Raw genomic sequence first — 12735 nt, forward strand, 5'->3', positions numbered from 1 at the left:
CTTCTTTATTCTGTATGTTAAATGTAGAAAAGTAAATACAGTTTATGATCACTAGGAAGATGCCCAATTGAAAATATTAATATGTATTTTAGTATAATACTGCTTATGCAATTGTAAACATACCCACAGTTTAAAGTCTAAATTACACACATCACTAAAATACTACATAATTGGATGTATATATTCTTTGTAGTGTCTCTCTCATGGGTACTTGTATTTTATTTAAATTTTTTTCTCTCTCTAGGCTAAACTCTTAATTGAGCAGAGCTAATAATTATTTCATGTGCGTCAAGTTTATACTACTGTAATTCAGATAAAATATGCTTGATCCCTTGTAGCTATATTCATAAGGATGGGACCAGTTTCTAATTCAATGCTCCCTCTCCAGTTCAGAATTCTCTGTACGGAGATGAAGCCATGGGAAGTCCCTTTCCATCCCGCTCACATCCTCTGGCTGCAGAAAGCTGTATTTCTCTGTCCACGCTCTTCCTCCGCTGTCCTTTGGCCACTGTGCCTGTAGGTACCTGGGAACACCCGGCTGACATTTAACAGCGACAGCGCTGTTCTAGCAGGAGGCATCGCTGGAAGCTGTGACGTCAGGGAAGCAGCTCCCACTCTCCATGTGGCTGCAGTGGCAAAATCTAGTGGCTGTGGTTAGTCAGAGGGAAACACCAACGATTCTCCTGGGGCTGGGAGAACAGGGTTCTGGGAGGCTTTGCCTTTGGGCCTTTACAGCTGTTTGCCTAAGCCTTGACATTCAGAGATCATTAATCTAGTGTTGCAATTATAAACTCCCTGTGCTTTTGATTTCTTTGTTGGGCTCCCATGAACTCAAAAAAGATAAAATTAAAAAAGGGAAAGTAAACTTTACATTTTTGCACCATTACTTAACACCAGAAGCTGGAACTGTTAAGAAAAACGAAGAATACTGACTTGTGATAATGCATTATTTTGTCAGCATTAGAAATTCATGTATCAATCATTGGTTTTTTCCAGCCTTTCTGTAACAAATTTTTGTTGTCAATTAGCCCCATGTGCTGTATTGCTGAGGGAGAGATTTGCATTTCAAGACATTCCCCATGACTGACTGTCAGGACGACGCTGCTGACAGGATTCGCACTTACTCGTCTTGTATGTGCTGATAAAGTCTACACGAGGGGCTTTGTAATTCAGTCAAAAATGGATAATTTATTGCATAGTTGAACATTATTAGTAGCTGCAGTTTATAACAGTGACATGAATTACAGCTGGTCCTACTTGGAGGCTGTCTCAGGCCTAGGTTTCCTATACAATGCCACTTGAATTGAAGTGTGGCTTGTGGCCTGGATGTGTAGCCTCTTGTAAGCTCTCCAGCTACTTGAATTCTTACCCAGTTAAGTTACAGATCCAATTAGGAAGTCCATAATTTTGGAGCACTTGTGATTTATACTGCTTTTCAGAGCGCCTAGCCAGAGTTCATGAGTAATGAACATTGAGTAGTAGTAGCTCATGAGTAGTACATTGTCACCATCTCTGGGAAAAGCAGGTAGGTAACATTTGAGTATAAATAGAATTTTCATATTTTCTCCATTCATTACACTTTTTCCTTGAGAAAGCACTGAGTTTACTGATTCCACAAAGATGTTGGGCTCTCTGAGGAAAAGAGTGTGAAAGGGAAAAGAAAATGAAGAAGTCAAATGGTTGTGGGGGACAGCTGGTGATGAAGCAGAAGCAGTCAGGGATCAAACAATCAAAGGAGAAAAGAGGGAAGTGGAGAGGAAAGCAGTGGCTCTCAGGAAGTGGATATGAGGTTTGAGAGATCCTTGGTGTGACCTGGTATTGCAGCTTCTGTGTTGATTACTATTACAATAATTTTAAATGTCCTCTTTTTCCTTTGTATAAAACCTCATCAGTGCATATGAAAGAAAACAACTGTTTTTATCAATGTATAAACTCCATGGTTGTAAGAGTGGAAAAATCAGCAGCAAATATTTCATATTATGTGAAAAATAATCAGTAAAAGTAGTCTGTAAACTGGTGACATGAGGAAACTGTAATTATTGTGCTTTCGCACCATTGTTGGATCATATCTGCAGCCCCTCCATTTCTGGCTCATAGAGAGTAGCCCCATGTTCTCCCATAATCAAGATGGTATCAATGGCTGAAGCAGTGGTCGAATGAGGACGAGAAGCTGGTATCCCTGTCCATTCTAATATTTTGCAGTGTGAAAATAAGAGATCACTTTATGCTAGCAGGAACAGATGGGAAACAGATATCATCACTGGCTTTATTAAAAGCTCAACTCTATTTTTAGAGTTCTTTTAGAATTTTTAGAACATGTTTTCAGTTTCGTGTCATCATATGGTGCCAACTCCGCTGTGTTGTAGCATGGGAAGGATTGTTCAGTTGTTTTTGTGTTACACCTAATTTGTGCTTTTTGCTAAAACAAGAAAGGTAAGGAAAAAAATAAAATCCCACCCCTAGTCTAAACCACAGATACTAATTTTATGTCCTCATGAGCTCAAGTGGTGGAGGAAATGTTAATAGTTCTTTCTAGTGAATTTATTTCTATCAGATTATGCTAATCAGAGTGATTTAAAATTAGTCTGTTAGCTGCAACTCCATCTTCAGAGCAATTTGTTAAATCATTATTCACAATAGTGTTTTATAGTGTATAACACCTATGAAGACAGATAAAATTTTTGTGAGTCTTTTCATGAAAGCAAGAAACCATAGAAATCTAGGATGAGACAGCCCAAGTGACCAAAGCCTTCTTGCCAGCGGGTGATCGCTGACAGGAGAACACCCAGGGCTTCACAAAAGCAGCTCCTTTACTCTTATGTCTGAGCGGCACAGATTCACACTGACCTTAAAACCTATGCCAGGGAGATTCAGAAGAACTTTACCTGCATTATTGCAGATCTACAGATAGTGGAAAATACTGTACACCCAGATACATTTTAATTTGCATGACTGATCCTTGAATTTTCACTCTCTGTGATTTTTCTTTTGTTTCATCTGCACATGGAATTTTAAAAATCTTACAATTAGTGTTCTTCTAGTTTGTTGTTGAAGACATAAATTCTTGTTAAAATTTCAGTGTGCTTTCATGTTTAGTAAAACAATTTATTGCATTGTATTAAAAAATAAGAAATTTCTAATTACTTTTAATATTCTAGATTGCAGGATGGCCCTAGCTTTTACATAACTGCTGCTTGAAAAATAGTGAAATAATTTTGAGTATAGAACTAACAACAAAAAGTAACTTGTTTCATTAATTTATTATGTACAATGTGCATTAGAATATGTATTTTATGTAGTAGTTTTATTAGTTTTATTAATTCATCCTTAAAAATACCATTCTTGAAATAGAAAAATTAATACAGTTCATTACTTGATAGAAATTAAAAACCCACTAGGTTTGAAATTTCTGTGAATATCCGTTATATTTGGAGTTGGGTATAACCTGTGATGCTGTATAAAACACATTTTAACATATGGCATTATGTTCCAGGAACTTGAAATCCTTATTTTCTTTCCTGCAATTTTCAAATGCAGCACTTGAAATTGTATGTAGTTCTAATAATATATTGGTAAATAAGGCGGTATGAAAATTACGTGATAGTAAGAATGTGGGTGGAGACATGGGAGCAGAGCTGAGGCCGCTGTTTCTCAGTACTGAAACCGTAGATTGTGGACTTATGTTTTTCCTTCTAAATATAGCGGTCATGGAAAAGCTCTGCAGCTGTAAGCTTTGCGTGCTCTTCTAGATCAGTCTTTGGCTACACCTTGATCCTAGTTTTTGCCCACTGCACCTTCATAAAGAGCCCTTGTCTTTGCCCAGTGTTAGGCTCTGTAGTTTGGTGAAATGTCAAGCAGAGAAACTTGAGAAATTATTTGATTTGTGTCATAAGACCTGAAAACTGAGACACAAATAGGCTGGTTATGCTTCCGTTGAATCATTATGGGAGACTGTCTAATCTCATTTTCAGAACTGTTGCACTGTAAGCATTTCACAGCTCTTCTCAATACTCTGTGGACTCTTGGTGTATCAGTGAGATCAGTCTTCTGTTGCTTAACACATGGTATTCTCTCTTGCAGAAAAAGCAGCAGCAGCTAATGAAGATGAAGTGCAAAAAGCAGATGTATCGTCTACAGGTCAGAGTGTCATCGACAAGGATGCACTTGGACCAATGATGCTTGAGGTAAAGAGCACAAAATCCCTGTGTTTAGGGCAGTTCTGCTCCTCCTAGGATGAATGAAATGAAAGGGCATAGTCAGAGGTTGCTGTAAAGGGATGGTCAAGAGAGACAAGCCATCTTGGCTCTTTTGGATTATGTCATTAAAGAGCAGGCAGCATATTTATTTCTCTTGCATTTAGTGATGAAACTCTTTAACTTGAAGTAGGGAGAGGTGCAGAGAGTTCTGCGTCTTTGTAACACAGACAGCTTGAGGGGCTTCAGCTGACAGCAAGTCTTGGGTGTCTGCTTGTGCATGTTTTATTCTTTCTGAGCCACAACAGCTGTGGAGGACCTGTTGCACTTTTAACAGTGACTTGTATATACTGTAGTATACAAGTGAATAATATTCCTCTAAAATTGCATGCCACTGTTGTACTGCTTTAATATTTTATCATTTCAGTGCTTGAAGCAGGACTCTTCCATCTAGATTATGAAAGTAATCTAGGAGAGATTTTCAGGATGTGTATTTCAGTTTGTTCAGTTAAGATTTCTGTCTGATTTTAGCCGTTATTTTGATACCCCAAAGGGCTGTATGATTCAAGTCTAGCTTCCAAATGTGTGTTTGCAGTAACGTTGGGTAGGTATGCAATCAGGGATCCTTAAATCATGTGCACTACTGCTTTATCTGCTTAAACTCGCTTGCAAACTCTTTATTCCCATCCCGTTCTGACTATGGACTTTATCTGTAAGGAAGAATAAATGTAACTTTAGGTAACATAAAACACAAACTCTGAATCAAGCTAAGGGAACCAGCTTTGGCAGAAGTGTAACTAATCTGTCATTTCTGAATGCCTGTATAACAGTTTTAAGTATCTGCTTTATTTTTCATAATTGGTGAAATGAAGACATAGTTTTCTATACTGTGCATGAAATAAAAGCTCCAAATTCTCACTGCAAAACATAAGATTAGACAGGTTGGAGGCATTGTTCTTTGAAAAGTGAGGGTAACAAATCAATTTATTTAATTTAATATTTATTATACATACTCACTGAATTGAATGTTGTTGTTTTTTACTGTCAAACAAGGTTATGCATTCATCTGTTACACTGCTATATTAAAATTTATCTTTAATTTTCTATTAATTGTAAGGATCTGTTTTAATCACAAGGAAAATAAGAATAAGATTATATTTTTCATAGCTTATATTGTGTGATTGGCTACTGCAGCAAACATGACATGTAAAATCACCCATTTATTCTGTTACCATTTAATTTAGTTTTCCTTTGCATATGAACAATGAAACATTGTGGAAATTAATGAACCACAGTCCTTTTGCACCAGGAAACTTAAAAAGGACTGAAAGTTGTTCTATATTTGCTGTGGAGAGACTACAGATACTTTCTTTGTGTCTTTATCACCGTAAGGAAATGCAATTCAGTTATTTAATCTTTACAGAACCCTTTTATACAACCTCTTAAAAAAACTCCTACCTTTTCTCATTGCCAAATAATAATAAAAATTGCAATGCTGATGAATAGTTTATTAGTTGATTTGATTTAGAAATGTTATTGTATGTTTTTATTAGAGAATAAAACTGAAGAATACTCAAAATAATGAGTGTTTCCAGCTGAAGGAAGTGAGTAAAATTCATCAGACAGCTGCCTCTGAGGAATATTTTAACATATTTCTTGCTTAAAGGATAAAGTAGATAGGAAGAAAGTGTAGGAAAATAGTCAAGAGAGAGATGACAACATCTCAAAAAACACAAATGTATTTTCTGTTCCAATATATAATCTAAAATATCTGGTTTTTTGATTTCTCTTCCATCATACTGTCCATTATTTGTTCACCCATTTTCCCATTAGCTCTGAAGAAAAGTTTTTGATTGTGGTGGCTCACATCTGGGATCAGAAATAAGAAATTACTGCAAAAGTGGAGGCTTCTAAAATATTCAAGTGTCTTGGTGCACTAACTTCCTCAAAAGCCTGCTGCTGCTTACCTGCAAGATTATTTTCTTAAGAGAATAGAAAGAAATGAGAGACTGAAATATAAGGCCCTTTGTTACTCTAAGCCCAGATGGCCACGTCTGTGATCAACTCAAGAAACAGCTGGGAGGGAGCAGCACAGAGAGCACTTCTTTGCCAAACAAGTTGCCACTCTAGGAAACAGTAGGGAAAACTGAAGATTATTGAGGGATGCCAGTAATTCTCATAATCTCTTGCTTGCCATCTCCACCTTTGAAAATTTTCTCCTTAGGACTCTCGTAAACATCTGTGATAGCTTTGGTTTTGCAGCCCCTGTGAATTAATGTGTGGACAGCTGCCAAGCAGGATGGTTCAGCCAAACCCACACCCTTCTGCCAGCTCTAAATACCGTGGCTTCCATGGTTGGCCAGCTGGGGACTGATGTGGCTAGCATCTTTTTTTTCTTTAATTAGTTTTCAGCCGACTCAGCTCTCTGGTCCGGCTCTTCATAGCCTCACACAGTACAGGTTGCTGTTTTGATGTAGGAAGTACTAAATCAAACAGGCCATGCTTACACTGGCTTCAAATGATGGTGAAATGCAGCCTAAGACACTAATCCATAGCAGAGATGCTGATTATTATACTAGAAATTATTATGCTGAAAATTATACTAGAGTCTCAATTTATTAACTAATTTGTAACTCTTTATTAGTTAAAATAAATACTACTCAGCAGGAAAATGTAATGAATGTTAAGAAAGTGCATATAAAGGATGGAGATCACAAAGAAACTGAATCAACAGGAGGAACGAAAAATTATCAGAAACAAAAATAAGGCAATGATAAAAAACAATGTGGGAGATTAGAATTTGTGCCAGCAGGAGGAAAAAAAGACCTGTTTTTTCTTAATTTAGAGGCAGTCAGGGAAAGTATACACTTACACATTTCTTTGTGGGTTTTATTATGTTTTAATTTTAAAATAGAACAAAGAAAGCGTTTGTCAGCCATGGGCTCAGCTGCTCCGCCTGCATTGTGCTTTCACTGACCCTCCCCTGGAGCAGAATCATTATCCAACTTGTCTAACTTAGTTTGGGAAGAACCTCTGGAGCTTGTGTATTCCTACCTCCCACTGCAGTCTGGTCTGAGTAGAGCAGGTGGCCCAGATCTGAGTCCAGCCAAGGTTTGAATATCTCTGGAAGGTGGTTTTGAAGTCTCTTCCCATATCTGACCACCTTCATGGTGGAATTTTTTTTTTCTTGTATCTCCATGACATTTCCTGACTTGCAGCCAGCATCTGTTGCATCTCAACCTTCCCTTGTGAACCTCTAACCTAGAGCCTGGTTCTGTCTTCTCTTTAGCCTCCTGCTGGGTAGCTGAATGCAGAAATAAAATCCATCCTTAGCCTTCTCTTTTATTGTCTGGGTTTGCTAGCTGCTCAGTAATGTGCAATGTTTTAAACATCTCTGTAACCAATGGCCTGCTAAGACCCAACATATGAGTTGTACAGTATACAAGTTGGGTCAAATCAAAAATGCCTTGTGCTTGCTGTGGCAGCTCCTCCTTGTTCAGACTGTTTTGCAGTGAGCTGTATTCACATTTAGTATGGATCCACTTGGTTTTGACCCACAGTGAATTGTGGGTGGCCTGTTTTTCTAATTTATTTCTGTCCCTGGAGATACAATAACTAACAATCCTTCTAGTGATTTCCTGCCAATCCTTAGAGAGGTGAATAAATCAGGCAAAGCTGCAGAAGTCTGTGTAGATTGTTAATTGAATGCATAGACAAAAAGCTTTGGTGCTTTTAAGTTTTACTGTATCCTCCCCCTTTATCTGCTCATATGACATGAAATTAGAGGGATGATATATTTCTGCCATCTGCAATCGTGCTTGGAGATTGTGGGTTTCATTATTTTGCAAGGTGTTTACCTTTCTGTGCTTTTACCAGTCATATATGTAAGATTAGATGCTCAGTCTGAAATGTGTCCTTTGCTCTTACAGACAATAATGTAAGAACTGGGATAGATGAGGAAAAATTCAGTTATGTCTTCTGAATGGAGTATTTATTTTCTGTGTATTTTGTTAATCTGATTGTTTGCTATTGTGTTTTTCTCTCTCTCCCTGGTTTTCTGTTTTTCCCCCTTTAGGCCCTAGATGGGTTCTTCTTTGTAGTGAACCCAGAGGGTAATGTTGTGTTTGTTTCTGAGAATGTGACACAGTACCTGAGGTACAACCAAGAAGAGCTGATGAACACAAGCATATACAGCATCCTGCATGTAGGGGACCACAATGAATTTGTCAAAATCCTGCTGCCAAAATCTTTAGGTATATAACTTTTCCTGATATCATACCATTACTTATTTAACTTTGGTTTTGTAAGTCAGCATTTCAATAACTTAAGTTAATGTCCTGACACTACTTACAGTTTCATCATATACATTATTTATTTTTAATGTATATATAGACTATGAATGATTAATATTATTCTCAAAAGCATCCTCCACTCTTTTCAAATTTTTCTTTTTTAAAAATTGCTCTTAGTAATTCACATTAGCTGATATTTTTAATGGATCTCCAGCACGAATCACTAAAAGACAGCATTAGCTATGTGAACTCTCTGTTAGTTCTCTGTCTAGGCTGCTTGTTCCAAAAATGGCCCAGGAAAGGAGAAATATAAAAGAAAAAATCAGAAACCTCCTTATGTTAGAATTTTTATTTCAGTGTTTTTGTTCTCAGCAATACTTCCTCTTAACTTTCAAAACCTGTTTTTGTTAGTTGCAGCCATATTTGGATTCATATTGGATTCGTTAGTTTTAATGTCATTGAGTTTTGGAGGAGATGAAAAGAAAGAGAAAGTCAATACTAGGTTCCTCATTTATTCACAGCAGTTTAAAAAGTATTACTCAATTCACTTTAGCATTTTAGTACTGTACTTATATACTCTGAAGAAGCGAAAATATAAATGGATAAAGTCAATATATTACTGCAATTATTGCATTTTATGACTGAAGAGGGCAAGGAAAGAGTATTTTAAATATGACCCTGCCATTTGCTAATGTGGTGTAACAGTGATTCGCTCTGACTGATGTCCAGTACCTATATTTGTGCATCTCAGGATTTTGTTTCTTTTTTTACTTGTCTTAAGCACTGTGTTAGGCTTTAGTTTTATCCATAGCTCCGCCCAGGTCATTTCAGCCCTTCAGTCTTTCCCATTGTAGCTGTGACTGTGTGTTTCAATATATTCCCTATTGTATTGCTTCCTGTTTTTATAAGGGCATATTAGTTTCATTTCTTTCCCTTCTAATCTGGACAGAGATTTTTATACAATGCAGCCATATATTTTAGTTGTACCTTTTAAGTTTACTGGAAAGATCCTACATACTGCCTTAATTTTTCAGTCTCATAAATCAACTTGATCTGCCCAACAGGCTTTTGCTGTGCTGCATGACTTTTACATGCACCAATATTTAGACTTTTATTCTGCTTTTCTGCTATGTCATTTTAAGTCACTTGGAAAAAAACATAATAGCTGAACAAATTAGCAGTGCTCTTAAAATCTGTTAATTTTATATATGACCGGGTTATGTGCTGGTTTGGGCTTGAATATTAAAATTAAATTGTTGTTGTTGTTAAATGAGCTTCTTTCCCAACCAGTTTGTAAAACATCTTGATTAATTTCCTGTGGATAAGCAGCAGAAATGTGTGGTACCAGATTTGTCTCACTATCTGATCTTTTGCTCAGTGAATGGGGGATCTTGGTCTGGTGACACTCCTAGGCGTAATAGCCATACCTTCAATTGTCGGATGCTGGTGAAACCTCTGGCTGATTCTGAAGAAGGCCATGATAACCAGGAAGCACATCAGAAATATGAAACTATGCAGTGCTTTGCTGTTTCTCAACCAAATTCCTTCAAGGAGGACGGTGAAGGTAATTACCATTTCCAGTTTGTGTTAATGCACTTTCAGAGTAGTTGATAAAGTGACCTCTAAGTCCTGAAAATTGGAAAAATTCTTAGGTTTTGGGTTTTTTTAATTTGACTTCAGAAAAGTATTTTTGTCTTGGCTATGAGGATATACGCTTGCATGCACCTATTTGTTAAACCAGCTGAGAGAGCTGAGAGAAATTCTGTTTATCTCAATGGGAGATACCCTAGTTTTATATTGCTGAAATTGTAAGAAAAATGTAGCTGACTAGGAAGAAGGCTTCAAAGGGCAATTTTTTGAATTCTTAGAATTTGAAGACAATTGTGGTTCACCATTTCCTTTACAATTTACTACTTCAGCAGGTAAATTTCCTCAGATTGTTTTGTAAGTATTCAGGTAAGTAAAAATGGTTATTGTGAAGGTGAGTTCTCAGGAACAGCAAGCATTTGAGGCAAGTTTAAGAAATTTGTCTTAGAAAGTATGAAGTGGTGAGTGTTGAAGAAATGTGCTCTTTGTGTGTGTAGTATATTCTCTTTATTACTTAGTTCCTGAGTGGTTGAGCTACGACACAATCCATAAGTATTGGCACATGTTTATGAATCTACCGGTAGATTCATAAACATGTGCCAATACTTATGGATTGTGGTGGAGTCCTTGTTAATTTTTCTTCTGAAAGAAAATAAACCCACCTTTCCTGTTTTATTTAATGTTTTGGGAAGTAGTGAAGCTACAAACCCACGGAGTTTTGTCTATGCGTTTATTGGTACAAAATCTATATTTTGGTCCAAATAGATTTAAGGAACTTTTTAAAAGAATTTCTGAAGTCTTTGTGCAAGCAAAAGTCTTTCCTTTCCATAAAAATTAAATAAAGTAACATTTTTCTCTAAGACTTGCAGTCTTGCTTGATTTGTGTTGCAAGAAGAGCTCCAATGAAGGAAAGACCACTTCTTCCTTCGTCAGAGAGCTTTACTACACGCCAGGATCTTCAAGGTATTGTGAAATAAGAGTAGAAGTTTTAAGTTTTATTTCCTTTTCCTCGCTGGAGAAATTGCTATAACAAATACTTTCTAATGTATCTAATATCAGGCAAAATAACTTCATTGGACACAAGTACCATGCGAGCAGCTATGAAACCTGGCTGGGAGGATTTGGTGAGAAGATGCATTCAGAGGTTCCATTCACAGCATGAGGGAGAAATATCTTTTGCCAAGAGGCATCACCAGGAAGGTTAGGTTTCATACTTTTAGCACTTTATATATTTAACGTGTTTGCCATTTATATCTCTTGGTTGTGCTCTCTTTGTTATGCTTTGATGGAACCAGCTACTGACAGTCCCTTTCTCAAGCTGTTTACTTAGCAAACTGATGGCTCTCCAGGGAGGTCTTCAGCTTTCTCACTGGTTGTTTTAGCCTTCTTGTTACAGCTGTGCCATCCTGGAGTGTGTTTTAAATCTTCAAAATGTCAAAATTATTTTGGAAGGAAAGACCCTTGCATGTTGTCCAAATGTTCACTGACCATTATTCTTCAAAACCTCAAGTCACACATTGCCATTCATTGCCTGTATTTCCTTTCTCTACAAAAATGGACTTTTAGTGTCACATTTCCTGTGAGAAACACTAAGTGCAAATTCCCAAAGCTGCACCTCTCATATTTGGAAACCTACATTGTTGTACTGTATCTAGCTGATAAGTGTTATAGGACATACCACAAGCACTTCTACTCAGTCAAGATTATGGCAGGTAAGAAATAGGAAAATACTGCACTTTGGAATGGTCCCCATGAGGTTTCTCTGGTAGTGACTGGGTGGGGATTCTTCATAAAACCCTTATACTTCTAATTCTAGTAACACAGACCCAAATTAATAAAAGCAAATAACTCTATCTAGTCCATGGGAAAGTAATTTCAAAACCAATTGGGAATAGCTGGAGCGTTTCCGGTACAGAAGCATCATTCTTTGGGTTCATGTTTAAAGAACAGGGTTTACAGCTGGCTTGTAACAAGTAGTTACCATGGTTATTAAGCAACAGACATGCCATCTTGGATACTAAATTGTAACTGGAATATCAAATTATTCCACCAAATACACACCAACAAAAAAGAGCTTTAGTCATGAGGCATTAGTTAAATATTCTTTAATATGTTCTGCTTTCCTGAAATCTTCAGGTGTTTTAGAAGCAGAAATGCTGTGTTATTTTAGATAACAGTTTTTGGGGTATATACAGTAGAAGTGCTAAAAGTTCACAGCCTTGTGCTGTGATTTCAGACAGAACTGAACAAGGCAGTATGCAATTAAAGTGACACGAGGGGTTTAGAGAGCAGTTGCAGGTGAGGACCTATGAGTGCCAGAGATGATTTAGGGCTATATGTTATGGCATCCCAGCACTTTATTTCAGTCTTCTTGAAGTTACTTCTGAACAAATTAGCAGCTACTACACTGAGTTCCTAAGGTTTGAATTAGTCCTCTCTTAAGCTTTCTATGATGTGGTGAAAATAAAAGTGTTTTGGAATTTACACTGTATCATTTTGCAGTTGCAGCTTAGGATCATCATGTAAATTGTAGAATTAATCTAAATGAGAAGGCTCTTTTCTTCTTGTCAAAGTGAAAAGAGTAAGTGGTAAGAGGAGGAAAATCTCTGGAATTATTTTCCTACAAATGATGCTGCACTGAAGAGGAATAATGGCTGAAATAT

General features: G+C 37.0%; 1 protein-coding gene across 5 annotated transcripts in view; it reads left to right on the top strand.

Annotated features, from left to right (window-relative positions):
- The window catches only part of NCOA2 (nuclear receptor coactivator 2), a 186960-nt gene that overhangs the window by 131240 nt on the left and 42985 nt on the right, over positions 1–12735 (top strand). For all 5 annotated transcript variants that reach the window (XM_041464373.1, XM_041464374.1, XM_041464377.1 and 2 more), the window contains 5 exons: positions 4081–4184; positions 8269–8446; positions 9864–10049; positions 10934–11035; positions 11132–11272. In XM_041464373.1, coding sequence (XP_041320307.1) covers positions 4081–4184; positions 8269–8446; positions 9864–10049; positions 10934–11035; positions 11132–11272 — 711 coding nt within the window. The remainder of the gene's footprint in view (positions 1–4080; positions 4185–8268; positions 8447–9863; positions 10050–10933; positions 11036–11131; positions 11273–12735) is intronic.

This window comes from Pyrgilauda ruficollis, unplaced genomic scaffold (assembly GCF_017590135.1).
Source record: "Pyrgilauda ruficollis isolate IOZ18807 unplaced genomic scaffold, ASM1759013v1 scaffold18, whole genome shotgun sequence".
NCBI lineage: Eukaryota > Metazoa > Chordata > Aves > Passeriformes > Passeridae > Pyrgilauda > Pyrgilauda ruficollis.